Source organism: Lissotriton helveticus, chromosome 1_2, assembly GCF_964261635.1.
Source record: "Lissotriton helveticus chromosome 1_2, aLisHel1.1, whole genome shotgun sequence".
Classification (NCBI taxonomy): Eukaryota; Metazoa; Chordata; class Amphibia; order Caudata; family Salamandridae; genus Lissotriton; species Lissotriton helveticus.
This window is the reverse complement of record NC_136058.1, coordinates 234,614,033-234,637,477: the sequence shown is the minus strand read 5'-3', so window position 1 is coordinate 234,637,477 and position 23,445 is coordinate 234,614,033. Positions and strand designations below refer to the sequence as shown.

Here is a 23,445-nt window from a genome sequence, read left to right as displayed (position 1 = left end):
CAGGGTGAGGTGACAGAGAGGTAACAGAGGGAGTGGGAGGGAAAGGGAGGGGGAGGGGGACGGAGGGGGACGGAGAGGGAGTGAGAGAGAGTGAGAGGGAGTGAGTGAGTGAGTGAGTGGGAGGGAGGGAGTGAGAGGGAGGGAGGGAGTGAGAGGGAGGGACTGAGTGAGAGGGAGTGTGAGTGAGAGGGAGTGAGTGAGTGGGAGGGAGGGAGTGAGTGAGTGAGAGAGGGAGTGAGAGGAAGGGAGTGAGAGTGAGTGAGAGTGAGTGAGAGGCATGGAGTGAGTGAGAGTGAATAAGTGAGTGAGTGAGAGGGAGTGAGTGTGAGAGGGAGTGAGTGGGAGAGGGAGTGAGTGGGAGAGGGAGTGAGTGGGAGAGGGAGTGAGTGGGAGAGGGAGGGAGTGAGTGAGATGGAGAGGGAGGGAGACGGACAGGGAGGGAGAGGGAGTGAGACGGAGATAGAGAGGGAGGGAAAGGGAGGGATAGGGAGGGAGACGGAGAGGGAGGGAAAGGGAAGGAGAGGGATGGAAAGGGAGGGAGACGGAAAGGGAGGGAGACGGAAAGGGAGGGAGACGGAGAGGGAGTGAGAGGGAGGGAGACTGATAGCGAGTGAGATGGAGGGAAAGGGAGGGAGACGGAGAGGGAGGGAGGGAGAGAGAGAGGGAGGGAGAGAGAGGGAGTGAGAGAGAGGGAGTGAGAGAGAGTCTACATCCAGTAAGGAAGCCAGGGCTCGTAGGGCCTCGCCTAGGTTTCCTCTTTTTGAGTCTGCTCTGAAATTATATACCTTGACCCTATCGGTGCACTTGGTGCTGACTATTCAACAACGAAATTGGGGCTCAAGCCGCAGTGGGTCCTGAAAACCCAGAGATGTTGGAAAGGCACATGATTTATTCCAGTTAGCTTGTAGTCCTGATACCCTGATGAAACCTGATACCCTGTGAAAGTGAGATCACATGCTCAGCGTCCCTCAGTGGAAACCATCTTCCGCTGCCTTCCGTACTCATTATAGATGCAACTGGTTTCACCGCCAACACAAAGAGCAGCAGGGACAATTGGCATGCAGCTCCTCATGTGCACCTCAAACACCGCCAAGGGGGACCAACCCATTTGGACTCTCACTCGGGTGCCTGAGTATGGTAGTGCTACTCATTTGTCCCAGCCTCTTCCCAGATTCATGCAGCGCTTGCCTGCCCTCTGGTACCGGCAGTCCAGTGTGTCAAATGCTTTACAGATGTCTAGAGATAGAACCAATGCCTTGGCTGGATATTGTGGTGGAGTCTCATCCAAGACTCGAAAGAGGCATCGGATATTGAGGGAGGAGCTATGTTTGCGGGATTGAACTGTTCTGGTTGCTATGGACCAGGATGATGAAGTGGGGCAGTAGCCGGGCGGCCAGTACTTTGCTTAAAATGTTGTAGCCTAGATTTAGCACAGAGAGCGACTTATATGCAGCACCGTCAAAGGGGTCGCCCTTCGACTTAGGAGTTGACATTATAAGGTGTTACCTAGTGGTGTCGAATAGAGAACCAATTTCCAGAGTTGATGCATACATGACTGCCAGTTTGAGCGCGAGAACCGTGGAGTAGACTATGGTATGATTCAGCAGGAAGGCCATCTGACCATCGGATTTTACCCTGTGCCATACCCGATTTGACCTTCCTGATTTTCTGCTCCATTATGGGTCCTCCCAAGCCTCACACTCTGGGGTCCCTAAGCGGGGCAGTGGTGCCCTACTCTATCTCGTGTTCGGGTACTCATGGCTGAGCCCTATACAGTTCCCTGTAGTGGTTGACAAAGAACCCATGTATGTCAGTCTGGGTAAATACCACCTCATCTGATGCTATTTAGATGAGATAATCGGGTGACCTCAGTCGGCTGGTAGGATAAGACACACCAGTATACGGCCCTCGCTGCCACCCTCAAAGAGATTTGTGTGCATGTATTCTTGGGCTGTCAGCACTCAGAGCCATTCTAGTGCTGCTGCATGCGTCGCCGGTTTAGCTGCAATCTGGGTTTTAGCCGAAGTGTCCGGGTGTAGGGCCAAGGGTGTAGGGTGTGTAGCTTTCGTATAGAGCTCTCTAGGGTTGTTAGTTCCTTCTATAGCTCTTTCAGTACCTCCCACTGCCTGGCCCATGTAGAATCCCCTTATGACTACTTTGAACACCTCCCATTCTTTGTTGGGGTGTCGGGCAGTACCTTCATTAGTTTAAAAATAGCCTCTTATGGTATTGCCCAAAGGTTCTCTAAAGGTCAGTTCTTCCAGAAGGGCGAGCCAAAGTCTCCCCATGAGAATGGGGGCCAAGACTCAGCTTCAATTCATCTAAAGAAACAGAGGATCTTTAAATTCCATCACCGGTTTTATAATGGGTGGCTCTGTGATGGTACTAATCTACCTAAATAAATATCCTCTACTCTGTTGTAATCACCCCCCAGAATCATGGACAACCCCACATAAGTCATCAACAGTAGTGTAGATGTGTCTAGAAATTGTTTGCCGAGTGTTCTGGGGGGTTAATGCTGCCCAGCGGTAGCCGTAATCGGTTTAGGCATGCCTTGAGGAGCACTTATCTGCCCTCTCTGTCCACTGTCACAGTGATAGATTCAAGCAGTGTCCTGGACCGCACCCAGATTAGCATTCCACTTGCCTAGGAGAAAAACCCAGTGACTACCACCCGTTTTCTCACCTCCACTGAAGTGTGGATATCTCCTCCCGTGTTGGGTGTGTCTCCTGGAGCAGTGCAATGTCAAACCCCATGCGCTTTAAGTATTGCAATATTTTATGCCGTTTTCATGCGGAATCCAAACGCTTGCTCATTTCAGGTGACAAAGGTGTATTTGTTCATGGATGGCATTGGTGTAGTGATGTTTCTTCCCTCCCCCTCCTTGTCAGAGGGTCATCCTAAGTCACTGGGTCAAATAGGGCATTAACCCAAATAGCGAGCGGCCAGACTTGAGCCGGCATGTGCTCAGTGCAAAGTAAAGAAGAACAGAAGAGAAACAAGATACAAAGAAACTCCCCCCATCTAGGTCTACAATGCAACAATAGTCAGTCGAAAACTAAAATATACAACAGGTATACATTGAAAGAGAAGAAACTGTGTCCAATTTTCACGAATACTTTCAAAGCTGAGATCCAAGGAAGAAGTGTGTGAGGACGCCCCGCCATACAGGGTGTCCGGCTGACTCCTCCCTGGTATGCGCCACCCCCCAAGTAGGGAATTTAAGATTTACTTAGCGATGTGTTTAGACATAAACAGATTGTGTAAATTGGCAGGGACACCCTCATCCCAAATGAATGACCTAATTTCTGACAGGTACCAAAGGTTGAAATGTAACTGTAAATATGCTCTGCCATTTACTATGGGATACCATATCAGAAATAAAGTATGGTGTATATCATTGTTTCACCTATATCTCGCCACATTCACGCCATGTGTTCTTGTCACTAACCAGGGAGGAAGTAGGGTCCACTGGTTAAAAGGAAGTCAATCTTACGGTCCAGATACATGCTTGCACTCTTTTTAGCTTGTGAAAATGTGCAATAAGAACAAATATATAAAACTTGGTCTTTCAGTGATACATCCTTCAATTACAATAAGTAAATACTATCTCAATGTGCCCATTTTCTCTTGTTTCTTAGTGTAAATGGGAGTCCCTGGCCACAGAAGACAAGTCAGTGGATATCTATTCGCATGTCAGCCTGATGACCCTTGACAGCATCATGAAATGTGCCTTCAGCTATGAGAGCAATTGTCAGACAGACAGGTGGGTGATTGATACTTTGGTGGACTGCAGCCTTGAATCCGCTTCTCCTCATGTTAAACCTGGGGTTGTTCGCTGAGCTCCTCTATGTCTTTGTCTCAATCTAGTCTGCCCCGGTTGGTTGACATGTGCCACGTCTGGTCTGAACAGCTATCCAACTAGCTTGCCTGATGAGATTTCTAGAAGGGGTTTAAAGAAATCTAAATGAAAAGTTTCACTTTTAGGCCCTCAGTTAAAACACGACCAGAGAGACTTTGCATTCTATATGCTGGATAGGTGAGGATAGGTGAGTAAAAAACGCAAGGGGGCTCTGGGTGGCTTTTTAAATTAAATGCAGACTGTTCAGGGCAAAGATGGCGGGTGGCGGAAAGGCCTCCCACAAGAGCAGAATCCCAGGGATCCATGCACTCTGGGAGAAGGTGGACCCTGTGTAAAACCCCTGTCCTCTCTCTGTCTCTACCAGGCGGGCAACTAGTGCCAAATTTCGGGGGGGGGGGGGGCTGAAAAATATTTCGGGGGGGGGGCAAATTCTTCCAACCATAGACAGAGTGGCTGTAAGAAGGGGTGAAAACAGAACAAAATTTACAAGTAAATGGTCTTTTAAAGACCTGTTAAGTACTCTGGTGAGGCTGCAATTAGATGGTCTCTACTTCCTCTTCCCCATCATCCCTTGTCTTTCTCTTTCTTGTATCAGCTGTATTTACCCATTTGTTCTCTCTCCACGGAGGTGCCTTTTGCTGGTGCTCCACTCCCTTTGCAGTGATAATGTTGCAAGTTTGTTTCTATCATCTCTGAGAAAGCACAGAGAATTCTGTCTAACTTTTAATTGTTTCCTACCGGGACACCCATGAAATAGAACACATACTGTAGAGGGGACTTAGGGCCCCTTCAAAGATGGGGCAGGACCCTGTAGTGAGGAGGTTCTTAACCACGGTTCCACGGACCCATGGGTGTCCTTGACATTAGGTAATATGAGCAGATTATTAAAGTACAAATATATAAACAAGCAAAACTGAATATTGATTAACACTGTAAATATGAAGACATTTGAAACTGGAAGCTAAGAGTTAAGTTGGTATCCTTATCGTGATTCGTGGCAGCAGCACCAGTTCAGAAAACAGAATGTCTATGGACTATTGGTGGTCTAAATTGAAGCACTTACATGCACCAACAAAAAGAGAGAATGTATTAGGAACAAAAAAGACTAGAGGGTAGCATATTCGTTCACCTTTCATTTTGCGTCACCTTTTAGAAATGAAATTACATTTGAAAAACTCTAACTTCCCATTAAAATAAAAAAAAGAAATCAGCATTTTTTGTTTGTGGATTAAACAAAAGATTGCATTATATTTGTATATATTTGATATATACGTGGTTCTGTGTTTCGTGTACTGTTTTGAGATTCAAATCATAGAAATTACTTTCGCGGGGACCTCCGCATCATAAAGTCAAAAGGTGAAGAACTGTTGCAGTAGTGAACTGTAGTGGGGCAAGAATTGACCTAAATGTATTGCATGAGCGCCACTTCTTGTTTTAAACTACACTAGAGGCCAGATGTAGGTAATTCGTATTTACCGATTCATAAATACCGAATTTTACCGATTCGGTATTTATGAATCGGTAAATATGAAGGTGTGAGATGTAGGTAAAATCGGTAATTGAATTACCGATTCTGTAAAAATTGGTATTTACTGAATCGGTAAATACCGATTCGGTAATGCCCATTGATTCCTATGGGCGTTGAGGCCCATAGGAATCAATGGGCATTACCGAATCGGTATTTACTGATTCGGTAAATACCGATTCCAGCAAGGGTGCAGGGGGTGTCACTTTGACACCCTCTAGCACCTCAAATACAGGCATGTGTGCCATGTGGCACACAGACATGCCCTAAGGGCATGTCTGTCTGTCACATGGCATAGGTGTGCATACACACTTATGCATGCACACCTGGATTCGGTATTTTACCACACAATTGGATTGGGTGATAAAATACCGAATCTGTAAGGCCTTTGGGACTCAGTAGAGTCCCACCTACATATGAGAGTTACAGAATCGGTAAAAATACCGATTCTGTATTTTACCAATTCGGTAAATTTACCGAATAGGTAAAATTGGCCCCCTACATACCGAAAACCCATTTACCGGTCGGTAAATGGCCACCTACATCTGGCCCCTATTGTACTAAATAAAAAGGTACATCTAATGCATATGGCATTGACATTGTACGGCCTGCCTGTTGTCGTGTTAGGCCTTCTGTATAAAGATTTCAGGACATAACATCTTCTATCTGAACAACCCAATTCGGTTTTAGGCTGAAATCTCCTGTATTCTCTATGCTACAACTATAATATGGCTTACCCTGTTCCTACTCTAAGGAGTGATGCACCTTGCACTAATCCAGGCAACCCTTATGGTGAATTTAGTGGTCTTTGATAACCATCAAAGTGGTAGCTGTGGAGAGCAGCCTTCAGGCATATCTTGAAGGAGTGTAAAGCAGCTTTTTTTTTACCAACTTTAATCAATAGTGTAGATAAGATTTAAATATTCACACTGTTTATAAAAATAAGTCTATTTATTACACAACACAATCACTAACACATTGGTATATCTCCTACCCAGAGATATCAGCAATACACACAAGAATATTTCAAAATAATCAGGTAAGTGGCACAAATATACACTGGTCTCCAGGCGTAGACTAAACGATATATGAAGAAAGTGGAATGCGAACTATAAGGAAGGACAGGACTTGGACCAGAAGACCTCGAGGAGCTGGGGAAACAAGGAAACACCCAAGGTAAGTCCCCAGGAACACAACGGAGGCTGTGTGCAGAGTGGAAACACAGCCACGTGCCCAATGGAGTTGGATCCCAGCGGCTCCGACGAGTGATACTTTCCTCAAAATTGCATAGAAGACGGATCAGGCCTCCAGGGAGCTGCAGAACTACCACCTGTGTTGCTGGGCCTTGGGAAGTCAGTTGGATGAAAGGAGCAGCAGATCGGTCAGCTAAGTTGCGATGCCTGCAGATGCAGGGGAGGGACTCCGACCTTCCAAGGGAGATTACTTCAGATGTCCTTGATGTCCACAGGAGTTCTGGAGAACCTGGATGAAGCACAGACACAGACAAGGCAGAGACCTGAGGAACAGCGAGGCCAGGAGCAGCAGGAGTCCTTCTTGATGCAGTATTTGTTCTAGTCGAAGTCCAACGAAGTCCAAGTTTCCAGACAGTTGAAGAGGGTTTTGGTTTTAGAGGTGAGTTGTGATTCATGACGAATCTGAGGACCCACCCACAGGGGAGCCCTTACGTACCCTAGGAAAAGGTTTTGAACGACATGCGGTCCCTCCCAGTGGAGGGGCTGGACAGAGGGGAGGATACTCCCCTGTCCTTTGTCCAATTTTGCACCAGAGCGAGAACCAAGGGTTCCTGAACTGGCTCAAACCAGAGCATGCAAGGAAGGCACTAAATGTGCCCTTCAAAGCAGTCTGGTGATGCTGTGAAGCACCCCCACCCCAGCCCAATACACTAAGTCATGTCTGGGAGGCGGTCACATCTCCCTGTGACAAGAAGCCTATTGTTCTACCTTCCCCTGCTCGAGCTCAGCTCAGTAGCAGGAGGGCAGAATCGTGTCTGTGGTCGACAGCAGCACTAGCTTGCTGGCAGACCCTGAAAGGCTATTACCAGGAGTACAGGGGGCTCATCTAAGGGGCCCACTAGTACAAGTAATCATACCCCCAACACCGGAATTGGTGTTGTGTTATGATTCCCTCCCGCAGTCATTATAAAGTGAGACATCTCGTAATGATGGATGCTCACTATATATCTTAAAATGTCTGACTGCCCCTACCAAGTCTGGAGAATCGACTCCGGGGTTTGTAGTGGGGTTCTTCTCATGCAGGGGCACCCTCACACTTATAACCATGCACCCTGCCCTCAGGACTTAAGGGCCTACCATAGGGGTGACTTATAGGTTTTAAGTGTAGTGACCTCAGATATAAGGAAACCTATATCTGTCATCAGAGGTGCAAGCACCAACTCACACTGACTGCAATGGCAGGCCTGTAGTCAGAGTTTAAGTGGACTCCCATGGGTGGCACAATGCATGCTTCAGCCCATGGGAGACCCCTGGTGTACCTATGCCCCGGGTAACTTAGTACCATATACTAGGGACTTATAATGGTACACCAGTAGCCAATTGTGGAGGAACCAAAGTACTTACCAGAGCCAATTTAGGGTAGGCAGTATGGATGCTGGGGTTCTGATCAGCAGGATCCCAGCAAACTAAACCAAAAACACACTGACACTGGGCAAAAAGTTGGGGTAACCATGAAAGCAGGTCCTACTTTCCTACAGTCAGTTTATCAGAGATTTAAGTGGGTCATTTGTTATATAAATGGGTGCCTATGTGCTACATACATGTACTGTATTGTATTGTTTGGCATTATTACTTTTTTACAGTTCTTACTGCCCCTATATGGGCATTGGAATAATTTATCCACACTGGCACAGTGCAGCAAGTGGGTTTGCCATTGGAAGTGTGTTGTTTTTGGTTTGAGCCTATATTGGAAATATTTCCATGTGATGGCCACTGAGGTGTAGTTGTTGTGTTACGGAACATAGTACATCACGGTGTGGTGGATGAGTAAGTGTGAGATCAGATTCACATTTTAATAGTTTGTGGTATGATGGCAACTTTTATGTGCTTTTATTTAAAAATATACAGCACCAAAGTGCATTGTTGCCAAGTGATCAACTCCTTAATTTGTGTTTAGGAAATGCTTGCTTGCCATGCACCAGTTGATGCATGAACGAAGAAGATCTGTTCTAGACATTTACAGCTCCTGCAGAGCTAAGGGCGAAATACAGAGGACAGTCTTTAAAGGATGGCAAAAATGCTGACATTGTCCAGCTGCAGTCATAGAGAACACCTGTTAACTGTAACATGGGAGACTATTAAACCGTGAAACCTACAAAGTTCTACTTTACCTTGCTACCTGGTAGCAAAATAAAGACTTTGTTGCCCCTGTGACAGAGCGTCAAGCTCTTTATGGACCAGTGTGCTGCTCTGCTTTTCTTCCAGGAAGTGTGGTGAGATATTTACTTCAGTGCGTCATGATAAATGAAAACTAAAAACACTGTTTTGTTTAATCCCAACAACACTTTAAGTAGGATGGGACGATGCTTCATGTTTCACATTTTCCTTGAAAATCAATGTGGTTGATAACAAAATAGTTTTTTTTGTGAATCGGATAAACTTCTATGATATCTGAAAACATACTATGTTTGGATAAAAGTGGGTTCAAGATAGGCTTTTTCTTCAATCATGCACCTGTTATTTGGGGAGTGACATGGCAATACAGGATTTCAAAATCTGTTTCCTCTAAAAATACAACAGAAGAGCCATGCTCATCTGTATAAGACAGTGTGATGAGGCACCCTCTTTGTTTAGTACAGATAATCAACAGATAAAAACGACCTCTTGGTCAAAGTCTAAGAGAGATTCATGATTATAATTCTATTTCATCTGGATATCCTGGAGGAGTTTGGCACAGACCCAGACCTCTGAAAATACCTTGCGTCAATATTGTACTTGTCATAGAGACCAATTAATTATTAACATATGTGCTATAACCATTACCTTATTTGAAGTCTCTATGGATGTTTGTTCACCTTGTACTGATTGTTACAACGTGTAAATCTGTTTGCAGTTTCATTCTCTTTGTGGTATTTTTGAAATTTCAAAAGAATTATGGACTTCTTTCTTATAGCTTGCTTTCATTGGAAATATTATTTTCCCATAAACTGGCAGTTTTGAATGTTGATTTTACAAGTCCTCGTATCATGGATTAAGCAACTCTGATTGCACAGTGATAAGAAAAACCGCTCCTTCCAAAGCAAGCTGCACCATTCGATATTCACCTGTCTCGCTCGCTGCCTAAGAATATTATTCCTATGTAGGATTTTTGGAGGATGTCAATTTAAAATTTATGTTTTTCCTCAGTGTTTCTTAGTCTGTAGACACTAGTAGGGTTGTTGCCTTATACTAAGTTATGAGTTGTATAGTACAAATGAGAAAGAACATGATGTAACATTCTTCAAAAGTACAAGGCAGGTCTAAAATTTGGGGCTTATTACGATGACAGTCGGAAAGCCTCTGACCTTCGGCCGGAGGTTTCCGACCGCCATCATCTGTTTCAATTCCGACCAGCTGATTATGAATCAGCCAGTTGGAAGTGAAACAGACCGGTAATTCCATCTGGCTCCCAACAGGCTCAACTAGCCCATCGGCCAGTCGGAGGCCGGCCCATAATCTCAAAGGCCGGTCTTTCCGCCCTTGGGATTACGATGCACAGTTCCTGGCAGGGTTTCCACGCCGTCCTTTCCGACATGGAAACCCTGACGGAAAGCGTGTTTGGGGGCCCCTAGAAGGGCCCCCTTGTGTGCGCAGCCTCCAAGTTGGGGGCCCCCTGTTAGTCCCTGCCCCCCTTGTTAGGCACCTTGAGGTGCCTGCCACAAGGTGCAGGGATGAACACTACCTCCCATTTCCCTATGGGAGCATGTACTACGGCCGGTTAACGTCCGTAACGCATGCACCCATAGGGAAATGTCAGAATGCGACCGAACAGTGTTAGGTCACATCTTAATCATGTCAGACGGTCTTGTTTACAAAACGGTGTCAGACAGACGCAAGTCCGTCCGACATCGTAATCGGCCCCCTAGTATTTCCCTTAAATCATCAGGTAAGGCTTTGCCTAAAGTTTTGAATTCAACATGCATTGTAGTGTTTCTGATCGAACAAACAAGCAGCATGTGTAGACTCTTCCCTTTCAAATACCAATACATACTCTGCTGCCAGCGACAGCTAAAACTGGGCTCTGCAAAATACGTCATTTTAAGTCGTAGCTAACACATTGCTACTGCTGGGGAGTACAGTAAGCAAAGATTTAGTCCAACAGGGTTAAGAAGGTGTTCACGTCAAATGGGAAAACATTTGCAGATAAGTATATAAAATATTGATATCCTTGCAAGAGACAGCAGTGTTTATGTTATTGAGGTTTCCAAATATTTTGTGAATGAAAACAATGGCACCAATGTTCAAAATTGAAAAACCTTGTGTGAAAATACTGTGCACAACTTTATTACCAAACAGGAGGTAGTTAGCTGGAAAATTCCATGACAAATCCTGAAGCATGTAATGCAATCTTGGTGGGATTGGAACAAAAAAGCCAGTTAAAGTAAATGAGAACTTGCCTAGGGCTTAAAAGAAAACATAATTGCAAACATAGAAAGCTATTGAGACAATTGAATGAGAATCCTAGTACCCTATTAAAAGTGAAATGTTCTCAAAGCCTAAATTAGACTATGTGGAAATTAAAACATCATAATGTCTTGCACAGTAAAAGATTGATGATAGTCCAACAAACACTTTTTTAAATAAATGCTCCTATGTGCTCAGTCAGTCAGAAATTCTTTATTTGGCTAATAAAGGACATAAAAGCACACAAAAAATACACCAGGAGCAATTATTAGGGCAAGACAATGGAGCACCATATATACACAATGAATATATTTTACACATATACATTTCCCTAAAACCATATTTAAATAAAAAATGAAATACATATGTGGCTCATAATAAAAACAAAAACTATAAATAGCGACATGTGCAAAGAAATTCATCAATAATAAACAATTGTGCATTTCATTGAGGAAGGTATAAATGAATCTACACAGGAGACATCTTTCTCCTAACTCTTATAGCGCCAGAGAAGTAGCTAACAACTCCAAAACAAACCATGGCCGAAGAGAGCATCTGCAAGTATAATAATGCTGACCTTGCTTGTACAAAACAGCATGGGCTCAAAAGTGGAAGAATATATTTGTTACGCAGCAGGACATAAAATTCACAAGAAAGAATAAAGTGCAAAGTGTCCTGATCAGAAATATTGTCGCATGGACATTGCCTTGAATCCACGGGATTCAAATAGCCTTTTGGAAAGGCTAGTAGCCAATGGATAAGGATTCATTCTGAATCTACTTAACAGGAAACTATGATGGGCGTTAGTGGCTTTTATGTGCTCATTTCGCAGAGCAACCTGCCCATGGATAACCGCAGCCCTGGCACTTGACCTGCTGCATAGTAAGTCCTCTTCGTCCCTCATCAAATGTATTACCGTTTTCAGTGTTCTGACATTTAGTGATATTATAGACTAACATGAAGTCCCAAAAAGTTGTATGAGAAAAACAAAAATGGTTCTGAGTTCCTTATAATGAGAAAAGAAGAATGGATTCATCCGAGCAAGCCAAAAGCGTTTTAGGAAAGCATGCAGAGAAGCTCCTAACAGCCAATCATGTTTAAAAACAGTGTTTAAAATATAGTACAATTTGTATATTACTACTGCATGTGTTACTGCTAGCTAATATATACCTGCAAACTCACACATCGCTACAGTGTGACACACAATATCGGTTCCATCACAACGTCACCCGGTGAGGAGCAGATATCACACTGTGGCAGGGAAAAAAGCTGAAAACCACTGTAGTGGTTTTTCAACTCGTTTTCGAGAGGCTTTGAATGGCAATGTCCATTAAGGGGTGTGAAAACACCCCAGGACATCGGCCCCAGCAGGCTTTTTTTTAGGTGTCGTGGCGTTGAACAGCGCGTAAGCGCTGTCTCGTCAGAGATCTATTGTTACTGAGTCTGCTTCCCAGGAGACAGCACCTGGCCGCGCGCATTTTCTCTCCGAGGAGGCAATTTGAGCTGGCCACGCGCTCGCGAACGCTGTGGGCAGCTGCTGTTTCCTGGGAAGCGCCAACACCACACACATGCGCATACCCAGAGACACACACAAGTGCCCATGCACGCACCCACCCACCCACGCACCCACAGAACCCCCCCCCCGGCCGACACACACACACACACACACATGCACGCACGCACACACACGCACGCACGCACGCACACGCACACGCACCCCCCCCCCACTTACCGCCACTCCGGACTTCACCCACCACCGCGGGGCTCTCCCTCGGGCATGGGAGCCCCGCGGCTCCAGCACTGCTTCTCTCCGTGGGCGCGTGCGCGGGCTTCCGAAGACGGAAGTCACGCCCCACGGAAAGTTTCGGTTTCGCTCACGCCTTCATTTTGAATTGGAACACAAAACTCCGTGCATGAAACATCAGGCAGCAGTAGCATGTAGCTGTCCTGGGCAGAATGATGAGCTGGCACTGAGGGAACCGGTCACAGTGGGCAGTGCACGAAGCTGGCACTTGTGGGCACTCCACACTTATCTGAAGTTCTTCCCTGAGGGCAGTGTGGGGGGGGCGGTTGAAATTTCTGGTGGGAGGGCCTGGCACCCCCTAAGGTGTTTCAGGGCCCCTTGGCCTCAATCTTGCAATTTTCACAAGCGTCGGCTCAACGCCCACATTTCAATGAAGCGGCTAGATGCTGTCCAGGTCGTGAAGGGCGCTACAGAAGGAAGTGCCAGGAAGGAGCTAGAGGAAAGTACCCGCGGGCACGCGCTGCTCCTATGCACAGACTCCCCTAGTGAAACTCCTCGAGCACCTCGAAGCACACGCGCTGCATAGAAGTGCTCTCTTCCTGGTGACTGCACTTTAAAAGCCTGCAGAGCACAGGCGTGAGTGCTGCGGAGAACCCGCACTTTAGGGAGTTTCTTGGCAGGGGCTGCCACTGGGAGGCTCCAGCCTCCGAGCCTTTTTAGGCCTGGCGGAGGGGGGCCTCTCTCCCTCCATCCCTCCCCCGCACATAAGCCTTCCCCAGGCCCGGCCCTGCCAGTGCACAGCCAGGGCCACGGAGTGTCGGGCCGGCTCCAAGCTGCGGGCGGACTTGGGCTGAGGACAGACGGACGCGGCTCTGGGACGGAAGGACCCCCCCCGGACTTTCACTTTTATCACCATCACTGATTCTTACTAGTGCCTGACCCCAGCGGGTGACAAGGTAGGTCCGACTCCGTCCTGTCTTTACCATTTATTTTATGTATTTATTTATAAAGTTTTATATAGCGCGAACTTGACCCAAGAGGGTATCAGAGCGCTTTACATTTAGGATCTAGTTTATTTAATGGTGGTATCACAGATCTGAAGGAGGTGCTTTCGATGGTAATAATGCATGGCACAGCTGCGAGGGGTGCAAGAGGGTTGGTATGTATGGGGGAAACCGCGGCAGCGGTATAGCGCCCAGAGGCGACTTGGATATGTATCTCCTAAAATACTTATCAAACCATCAGAAAGCAAAGTCATAACGTAGATTACACAATGTAGAGGGATCTGATCATAAAATATAACGTAATAGTAAACGTAATGTCACGTGTGTGACGTAACAAATTGTCACACAATGTTAGATAAACAAAAACTTCAACTGATAACATAATACATGAAACCTCCAACACAAAGCAACAAAATAAAAGGCGATTTAACATAGTAAAAAAGCGCCAAAATTTACATTTTACAACAACTCATAATTTAACAAGACGTGAGGCTTTTTTCCAGCAGGCGGGAAACTTTAAATGGGGAAACTGCGCGCTATCCTTGAGTGTGCTCTTTTTGTAATCAAGGCGCTATACAAAGGCTCACGGAAAACTGTTCTAAAAGGTCCACACCCCGTGTCAACTTGGGCTGAAGAGATTCCGTGCAGGGTTTCTGGTGCCGGTAACATGTGTGGCAGACAGCGACTGCATGCAGCAGGGCCGTGGAATGCTGGGTCACAAGTCCCGGCGCCCCACACACAAGTCCATTATCTTGGCCAATCGGCAACATCATAAACGGGCTAATGAGCCAATTTGCCAACCTGCCTAGACAGCCTCAAAGCGCTTTCTGTCTGAACTACCTCTTCTGTGCACTTCTTGAGGAGGGGGTGATAAGGATGCTTTCTGGATAAATGTGAGCTTGATGAAGTGAGCGGCTGTGTTTTCTCATCATCGATGTCTCCCAATAAACTGTTTATTAGATTTTCAAGTGTAATGTGGTATAGCGCGGCGATGCCTTCTGTCTAGTGAGCGCTATATAGCACAAAAGAATACATAAAGAGGAGTTTAAGCAGCAGCAAGGACGGTTCTTCTGGGAGAGGGGTGTTTCAGACAGGAGCGCCCCACGCCCCTGCCTTCACTCTGGTGTTTTGGGGTGCCCTGTCGTTTTTGATGCCCCTGAGCATGTTCTAGGACCCCTTCATTTGCCTGCCTGTTTGGGGCGGTGCCCGCCCTGAACGCAGTGTACTTTGCAGAGATGCACAAGTTGGACTGAGGAATGCTGCGGCTGGAGGGGAGGGGGGAGGGTCAGCCTGTCAGGCTGGTGAGGGGGGGGGCAGGGGGAGGGGGTGTCAGTCTGTGGCAGGGCACAGGCTGTCCCATAGGGTGAATGTTCGAGAGCATCCCTCCCCCGCCAGGCTCATGGAAGGGGAGAGTGCCCCCCTCCCAACCCACACAGGGCGCCCGAGTCACACAGGATGACCGAATTATACAGGATGAATGTATTTATTTATTTAGCTATTTATGCGTGTTTATGCGTGTTTATATAGCGCGTACTTTACCGAGAGGTGTCAGGGCGCTTTACAATAGATTGAAGTAAATTACATAAGGACAAATAGTAACTCGGAAGTAGGTGTCAGTACTTCTATGTACTGTGTGAAAGAACAGGGACCCCCTGGTGCTAATAGCGATCCTGGGTCAGGGTGAGAAATATGTGTGAACTAAAATTACCCAGGCATACACAACAGTAACTAGCGTTTCTCAAGAGAAAGACATGGTGTCTACAAAATCATTATGCAAGTATTTCTGAGTAAAAAATAGATTTTAATATCGCAAAAGGTTTTCCAAGGGATATACTTTGGTAAAACAGTTTGTTTAATATGGGAGGTTAATACAACCTTCATACATGATTTAACAATTAAAAAAGCTTTGGTTTTTAAACAATATAAAAATATGAAAAAGGATGGTTTCCTGTCGACGCGTTTCGACACGTGGACTGTGTCTTCATCAGGACTGTACCATCAAGTGCTGTTAAAATATGGCGAGAATAGTGGCCACAGTGGTGAAGTTCCTTTAAAAATGTATGGAGGTACACCGTACACAAAACGAAGGATTATTCGCTGCCTTGTTTCTCGCTCTTTATAGGGCGCTGGTATTGTCGTACTACGTCTGCATGGTTAAATGTCAAATAGATGGTGCTAGTCAGATGTTTATGGTCGGTGGTTGTTGTTGAGCTAGAAATTTAAGTGGGCCTGCCGGTAGGTTGACAACAGGTGCTATCTACGGAGAACATCACCACTGTGGCCACTATTCTCGCCATATTTTAACAGCACTTGATGGTACAGTCCTGATGAAGACACAGTCCACGTGTCGAAACGCGTCGACAGGAAACCATCCTTTTTCATATTTTTATATTGTTTAAAAACCAAAGCTTTTTTAATTGTTAAATCATGTATGAAGGTTGTATTAACCTCCCATATTAAACAAACTGTTTTACCAAAGTATATCCCTTGGAAAACCTTTTGAGATATTAAAATCTATTTTTTACTCAGAAATACTTGCATAATGATTTTGTAGACACCATGTCTTTCTCTTGAGAAACGCTAGTTACTGTTGTGTATGCCTGGGTAATTTTAGTTCACACATAGTACTTCTATGTACAACAGTTACTCGCGGTCTGAGTTACAGATGAACAAGTTAGGCATTCACTCAAGTTTACAGATTAAGAAAAGGTGGCGTGATTGAGGTTACACAAATACATAATGCATCATTAGAAATAGGTCCGTCGATATTATGCTGGGTGCCCACGTTGTACAGGGCGAATTGATGATAAAGAGGAAACCAGGGTTTTCAAAAACTATTGCCCTTGTAGTCAGCCCCGTGCGGGAGTTGCATCATCAAAGCTGTGTGAATAATAACAGCTGTGAGCCTGTGCCTAAGGTGCATCATAAGAGCTGTGTGAATAATAACTGTGTCAGCCCCGTGCGTATGGTGGTTCATCATAGCTGTGTGAATAACAACTGTGAGCCCGTCCAGGAGGTGCATCATCAGAGCTGTGTGCATAATAACAGCTGTGAGCCCGTGCCTGAGGTGCATCATCAGAGCTGTGTAAATAATAACTGCGTCAGTCCCGTGCGTGAGGTGCATCATCAGAGCTGTGTGATTAATAACAGCTGTGAGCCCGTTCCTGAGGTGCATCATCAGAGCTGTGTGAATAATAACTGTGTCAGCACCATGCGTGAGGTGCATCATCCACATTGCTCAGGTCACCCAAATTCCTGCACTCTCTACCACACTGCTTTCAAGAACAGCATACTCTTGCACCCACTGTCACTGCTCACCAATTCAAAGTTTGCTAAACATTTTATGCAACGCATTGTCCTACACAATGCCAATAACTCAAACTTTAATGCTGCGAGACCTATTGCATTGTAAATGCTTGTTTTCTCTTTTTTTTTGGGAGGAGGGGGTTAGGGGGTGTGGTGGGGCTCTAAAGTATCTCCTAGGTACTTCTCGGCATGAGGCCCAGCCCCCTTCAAGGTCTGCCCCCTCCTCACACTGTGAGATTGTTCTTCAAGTTGGCAGGTATGGCCAAGTGTTGTGCTGGATCTAAGTGCTCCAACTCATTTCCTACTATAAGACAGCAACAAACGAAACGCTCTGACCTCTGGCCCGTCTGGACTATGGGAGCTCGCTTTACATTGGACTACCGGACTCACTGTTGGGCAAACTCCAGGTGGTGATGAATGATGCCCCCAGACTAATCTTCAAGTGCCTAGGCGCCCTGGGGCACCACCCCTACTGCAACAACTACATTGGCTGCCCAACAAGCAGAGGGCTAAATTGAAAGGCCTCTGCATTACACACAAGGCCCTATTTGGACAGGAACCCAATTATATCAAGGAACGCCTGGAGAAATACACCCCCGGTCGCTCACTAAGGTCCTCCACGGAGGGCCTTCTAAAATGCCCTAAAATGTTCAATTACGCCACTAAATGTGGCCAAGCTTTCTCGGCCATAATGCTGCAACTTTGGAACCAACTGCCTGGCCAGCTCCCCTCCGAAAGGTGCCTCCTCCCATTCAGGAAGAAACTTAAGACTCGATTATTCACAGAAGCCTGGGCATAACCCTCCCCTCTGTGATACAACTCTCCTCGGGACCTTCCGCTAATCTTCTTGCAGCGCTTAGAGACCTGCAGGTATTAAGCACTCTAAAAGTCAAAATTAACGATACCAATAACAACTAGTCCAGAGCAGTCCATTGAGTCCAGATCAGAAAACTGTAACTTTGTCAGATACTCTCACCATCTGTCACACTCTGATGCTTTCCTGGTGGACAAAAGTAGCAGTTGCAAGAATTAAACACGTTACATTTTGCTACAACCACCAAAGGCACCACCTCTAGACTAGAGCATTTTCTTTTTTGCTGGACCCCTTCACAAAGACCACCCGTCAAGTAGATCCAATAATATCTATGAACTTCTGCCGACGCAGACTTCTGTCCAGGCAGCCAGCTGGACAAAACCAACTACATGGTTCCTAGAATTGTTTCTCCTTCAAATGCTGTCTTCACAAATGTCTTCCATCAAGTCAATCCGAAGCTAAGTAACCTTATTAGGGCATTATATGTGAACATATCCTTCTTGAGTGATTTGTGGGCCAGCCTCTCTTCTAGGTCTAAAGGTAGTCCTATCCACCATACCTATCCTCTAACTTTAGGCCAACTAAGTCCACTGACGACCTGCATATTAAATTTAATGTTCACTAAAAAGACGAATTGATGACTCTGAATTTGTGCATAGTTTCTGTTCCTTTATCATACATCATTATATTAGCATTGACAGTAGTGTGCATAGATGCTGAAATATAATGGAGTTCTTACAGTAATACTAGTGATTATGCATTCAATTGTGTATTAATAAAAACCTACTATAGGAGCGACAATCCTATACACATTTGACTCCAAGCTTATACCACTGAAATGTGAAAATGTTCTAGTCTTACCCCCCAAATTTTAGTAAGTTTGTTTTGGCAGGCCCTTCATTACATATTGTATGTTCAGACAAGAAGCTTCTATTTATTCCTTTTAATCTTTCGTGACTAGGGGGAGAGGTAGAGGATCTCCAGTATGTAGCAGTATATCTCTTAGTTTATAATAGTCCCAAACCAATAAGAGTATGTTCATGACATGCCTAACCCTCTGTCTCCATAATTCCAAGCACTGCTATTTTAGGGGACAGATTATTGCCAGCCCACAACAATCGACAGGGCTCGTGAGATCTTCAGAAGCGATCAGGTGAGTAGTAAACCATGAGGTTTAGCTGATATAGCCAACTTACGAGATGCCATTGATGCTTCTCACCAGCCATCATCATCTAAGGGACTTTCTCTGATAGAGATCTGGGATGCAGGAACTGATATTCTGGTGTTGCATTAATGACAATTATACGATAAACCTGTAAAATGCCCTCTGCCTCCAATCTGCCTATGGTGGGCAGGGTTAAATTCTGAGGGGTTTACAAAGGGTATCCCTTTCTCATTAAAATTGTGGTCAGGGATTCTGCTAATCCTACCAATTGCAATTTGTGATCTGTGACAGAATAGCACAACTGTTATAAGGCAACATAAGTACACCAGGCCCTTAGCCTAAATAGCATCTGCAAGGCTATGGTTGAAGTAGCTCAAGTTTAAGCAACCCAGAACATTTAAATACTTATATTTGCTTTATGAGACAGTAGCAAAAATAAGAATAACATAGATCTAATCTCATGCAAAATTCTACCCACTAATTATAGTGTTTTGATGATATGTTTGCCTGCTGGCAGAACTACAATTGAAAGTCAGCTCTTGGATGGTGTTAATTTGAAGTGTGCAGTCATGGATTTTTTTTTTTATATTTGAGATAATATGAGGGATTCTTGATTTTGAAAAATTATTTGTAATCCTTCTTAGACAGCAATTTCACTCATTTTGATCCTTATCTATGATAATGATGTGGTTTTTATAATTGTAAAGTTATAAATGGTGGAATGTGATGAAAATTGTCTCAAATGTCAGGGAGTGAATGTTTCTTTCTAGAGAAATGTAATGTGTATATGTTTTGACTTGGCCAGTAGACCTTTGTTTTGAATACAGAACACAGAAAATCTGTTTATCTTAATTCCCTTTTTAGTGAGAATTCCTACACGCAAGCTGTCTTCGATCTGTCGACATTGGTGAACTACAGGCTCAGATGTTTCCTGTATCACAATGATCTACTTTTTTACCTTAGCCCACCTGGCTATCGATTCAGAAGAGGTTGTGAGACTGCACATCAGCATACAGGTACTGTATCCCGTTCAGTCAAGTGTGATGGGCAGACATAATGTGAAAATAATGGTAATTTTTGGGTTTCGCCTACTCTGCGCTTGTGCTGTGCATGTGAAATCTATTGTATTTATTATAAAACTTGAAAGGGGCTTACATCCCGCCCCCTTTCTTTCCTTGCTTTTCATTGGTTGCTTTGCTTGCCACTTACTTTCCCCCGTTTCTGTTGGCTGTAACATATTGTTTCCTGTTGTTCTTCATGTTTTTCTCTTGTGCTTCTCTTATCAGTTTTCCTGTGACCAAGCATTGTTTCTATCTGCTTTTGTGGAACTATTTTTGTATCTGACACAAGACAACTGTTCATAATCTCCAATGTTTTTATTTCAAACCTCAACATTTCTTACGTTTTTAATAACGAGTTGCAAGATCCTCTTTTGTAAAAACAACAATTGATGGACAGAAGGCAGGACAATGTCATACATTCACCCCAGTGCAGAGATCTGAGCCTAAATTCATAGTTTTTTGCACCCCATGCCATTCAAGTTTGAACCCAGCCATAAGCAAATCAGTCTTCACCCTGCCCCCAATGGGAATAGTCCAGCCCGAACTGACAGGCCTGGTCCTCCCTGGACTGGAAACAAGCATCCTAGGACCAGTTTCTCTTTTGTTACAGTTACTTTTGTTTCTCTCAGCAAGCGCAGTACACCAAGCCGCTCTCCCAGGATCGTTGATGTTACTATTGTATCAATCATTTTATCTGCTCTAGTCGGGTTAGCAAGGGCTTCTGCGCTCCTCTCCTGCCTCAGGGCGGGTGCTCCAGTGCTACATGGGTTGCCTGCGGTGTCTGTTTCATGCTGCCGGCCAAACACCGCCCTCTGCAGCCTAGCTCTGAGGAACGGTTCAGGTTGCGCTGTCCGTTCAGGGCTTCCTTCTCTGTTGTCGGCACCAGTGACGGTGCCTGTGCTCGAGAAGACACGCAGGGAGATGTGAATATAGGAAGCTTCAGCAGGGCTATCGAAAAGAAGCTGCTGCTTTGCACAGCTCCCCAGGCTACCGTAACTCTTGGACGTGCTCCCCGACAGTTGCCTGTCGCTACCCACGGATGAAAGCGGGGAAGCAGTGGTCACACCCTGGCACTCAGAAACTGTGCCCTCATCTCCTGCCATCCCGGCTCATCTCAGGCAGAGCAGCTCATTTATTTTTATTTTACATTTACTTCACTGTTATGACTTGTGTACGTGTGTCCCACTAAGGACACCGTTTGGGTAACGCACTCTGTTGTCCCTGCGCGGACTCCATACTATTTGTGAGGTCACCAGCTGTGAACTGTCATCGATGACAGTTACCAGCTGATCACCGAACTGACTGCATATACGCTCCGATCCATGTAGGAGCTTGTGTTGGCGTATATAATTAAAGAACCCACTCACGCGTTATCTGTGTATGGGAGTTCTTCACAAAGTGGCGACGAGCACCAACACCCGAACCCACGAAACTGAAGGATATAACTCGAGTACAAGCAGCTGTTTTGAGCCTTAAAAAATAAAAAGAGAAGAAAAAAGATCCCAGCGTTCACAAAAGAAATAAAGAAGGGCACTCGCTGCTAATCAAGAAACAGAAATCTAAGGAACCATTAAAAAAAGTAGGTCAGTCAGTTTCGGAACTTACGCCAAAGTACATTGGTTACGTGCACTGTTTAAAAATATACAGAGACTTACATATATCGTAATAGAAAATGTATGAAAAAAGGACTGTGAAGCAGAGCTACATTGACGTTTAGAAGGCAAGAGAAAACTGAAGTCTTTTGATGAAAATAATAAGGAGCGCTGAAATCGTCTCTCACGTTATACATTTAACACCCTGTGGTGAAAAATCTACATGCTGCACAGCGACGAGTTTCAGAAAATATAAAGTACACGAGCTTTGTAACTCTGAGCATTTCAATACTCTCGACAGTATGTATAATTCGTGCCACTAATTCACCGGAATCCAACTGTCAACAACCAACTGTCAACTGTGATCATCAGCTGGAACAAACGGCTCTTACCTCCGTCACTGAAAAGTGTGATCCTCGTTTTCACGTCAACGCACGTGCAGTCAATGTGGCCATTTTGGAAGTATGTAAAATTCAGTAGTCTGCAGGCTAGTTTACGTGACTACGCACGTCGACGCCATTTTGAATTCCACATTAATAAACGATTACACAGCGGTAGCGGAGAAAAGCATCCGCTTTATCAGGGAACAAACGCGTATGCTGTGATCAGGAAGGAAAACAGTAAGGCACTGTTAAGACTTGTTAGTTCTTCACAGACACTAACGCCTCACTAATTTTGAAGTAAATAAAAAAACAGTTTATTCGGAATTCGATTTCTAAAAGTTTAAAGCACATACATGTTAAAATATCTGTACTGGTAAACAGTTCAACCTTTTCACACCCTTCATCTTCTAACTTACTGTGAGCAAGTAAATAGTATGATATATCCAGTTGAGCATTAAGCACCTCCTTAGTCACACATTGACTTTTACTACTAAGGCAACATTATTATTTTTTTTGTTTACTATTGCTTACACAATTGAAATCAAAAAACACTTTTAACATGGCTTCAGGTTACGTATGGAACCTCACTCCACCTGAGACATTCCTTCGTGCTGGTGGTGAACCTGCACTAAAGTGGGAAGAATGGAGGGAGTAGTTCCTAAATAACATTTCGACATGAGAAGAAGATGAGGAAGTTAAAGCAGAGAAGAAATACAAAATGCTAATGCATTGCTTAGGCGCTGGAGGAATAAAAGTAAAAACAACAGTTGATGGACAGAATGCAGAACAATGTCATACATTCACCCCAGTACAGAGATCTGGGCCTAAATCCATCGTTTTTTTGCACTCCACACCACCCCAGTTCAGACATGGCCATATGCAAATCAGCCTTGACCCTGTGCCTCATGGAAACAGTCCAGCCCAAACTGCCAATCCATGTCTTTCCTGGACCGGAATCAAGCATCCTAGGACCGGTTTCTGGCTATCCAGTGGTGTGGAGAGCATGGAATAAAAGTATGCAATGCTATTAACAAGAAAATTAGAGCAGAAAATGAAGGTGATGTGTTTACAAACGCTATAGATTATCTCAACTCTTATTACAAACCCACAGTTTGTGTAGGAGTAGATGGATATAAGTTCTTCTATAGGAAGCAAGGAAAAGAAGAATCAATAGATGACTACGTGTCAGCACTCAAAAATCTCGCAATAAATTGTCGTTTTGGTGCGCTCCACGACGAGTTTATGAGGGACCAAAAAGTTATGCAGGGTTCCAACTCAAACATCCAAGACAATTTGTGGGCCAAAGGCGAATACCCACTGCAAAATATAATTGACATAGCAAAAAAAGCCGAG

General features: G+C 44.8%; 1 protein-coding gene across 1 annotated transcript in view; it reads left to right on the top strand.

The window, feature by feature from the left end:
- The window catches only part of LOC144800127 (cytochrome P450 4B1-like), a 417,525-nt gene that overhangs the window by 134,966 nt on the left and 259,114 nt on the right, over positions 1-23,445 (top strand). Inside the window, exons 5-6 of the mRNA XM_078671655.1 lie at positions 3,642-3,766; positions 19,921-20,072. Coding sequence (XP_078527781.1) covers positions 3,642-3,766; positions 19,921-20,072 — 277 coding nt within the window. The remainder of the gene's footprint in view (positions 1-3,641; positions 3,767-19,920; positions 20,073-23,445) is intronic.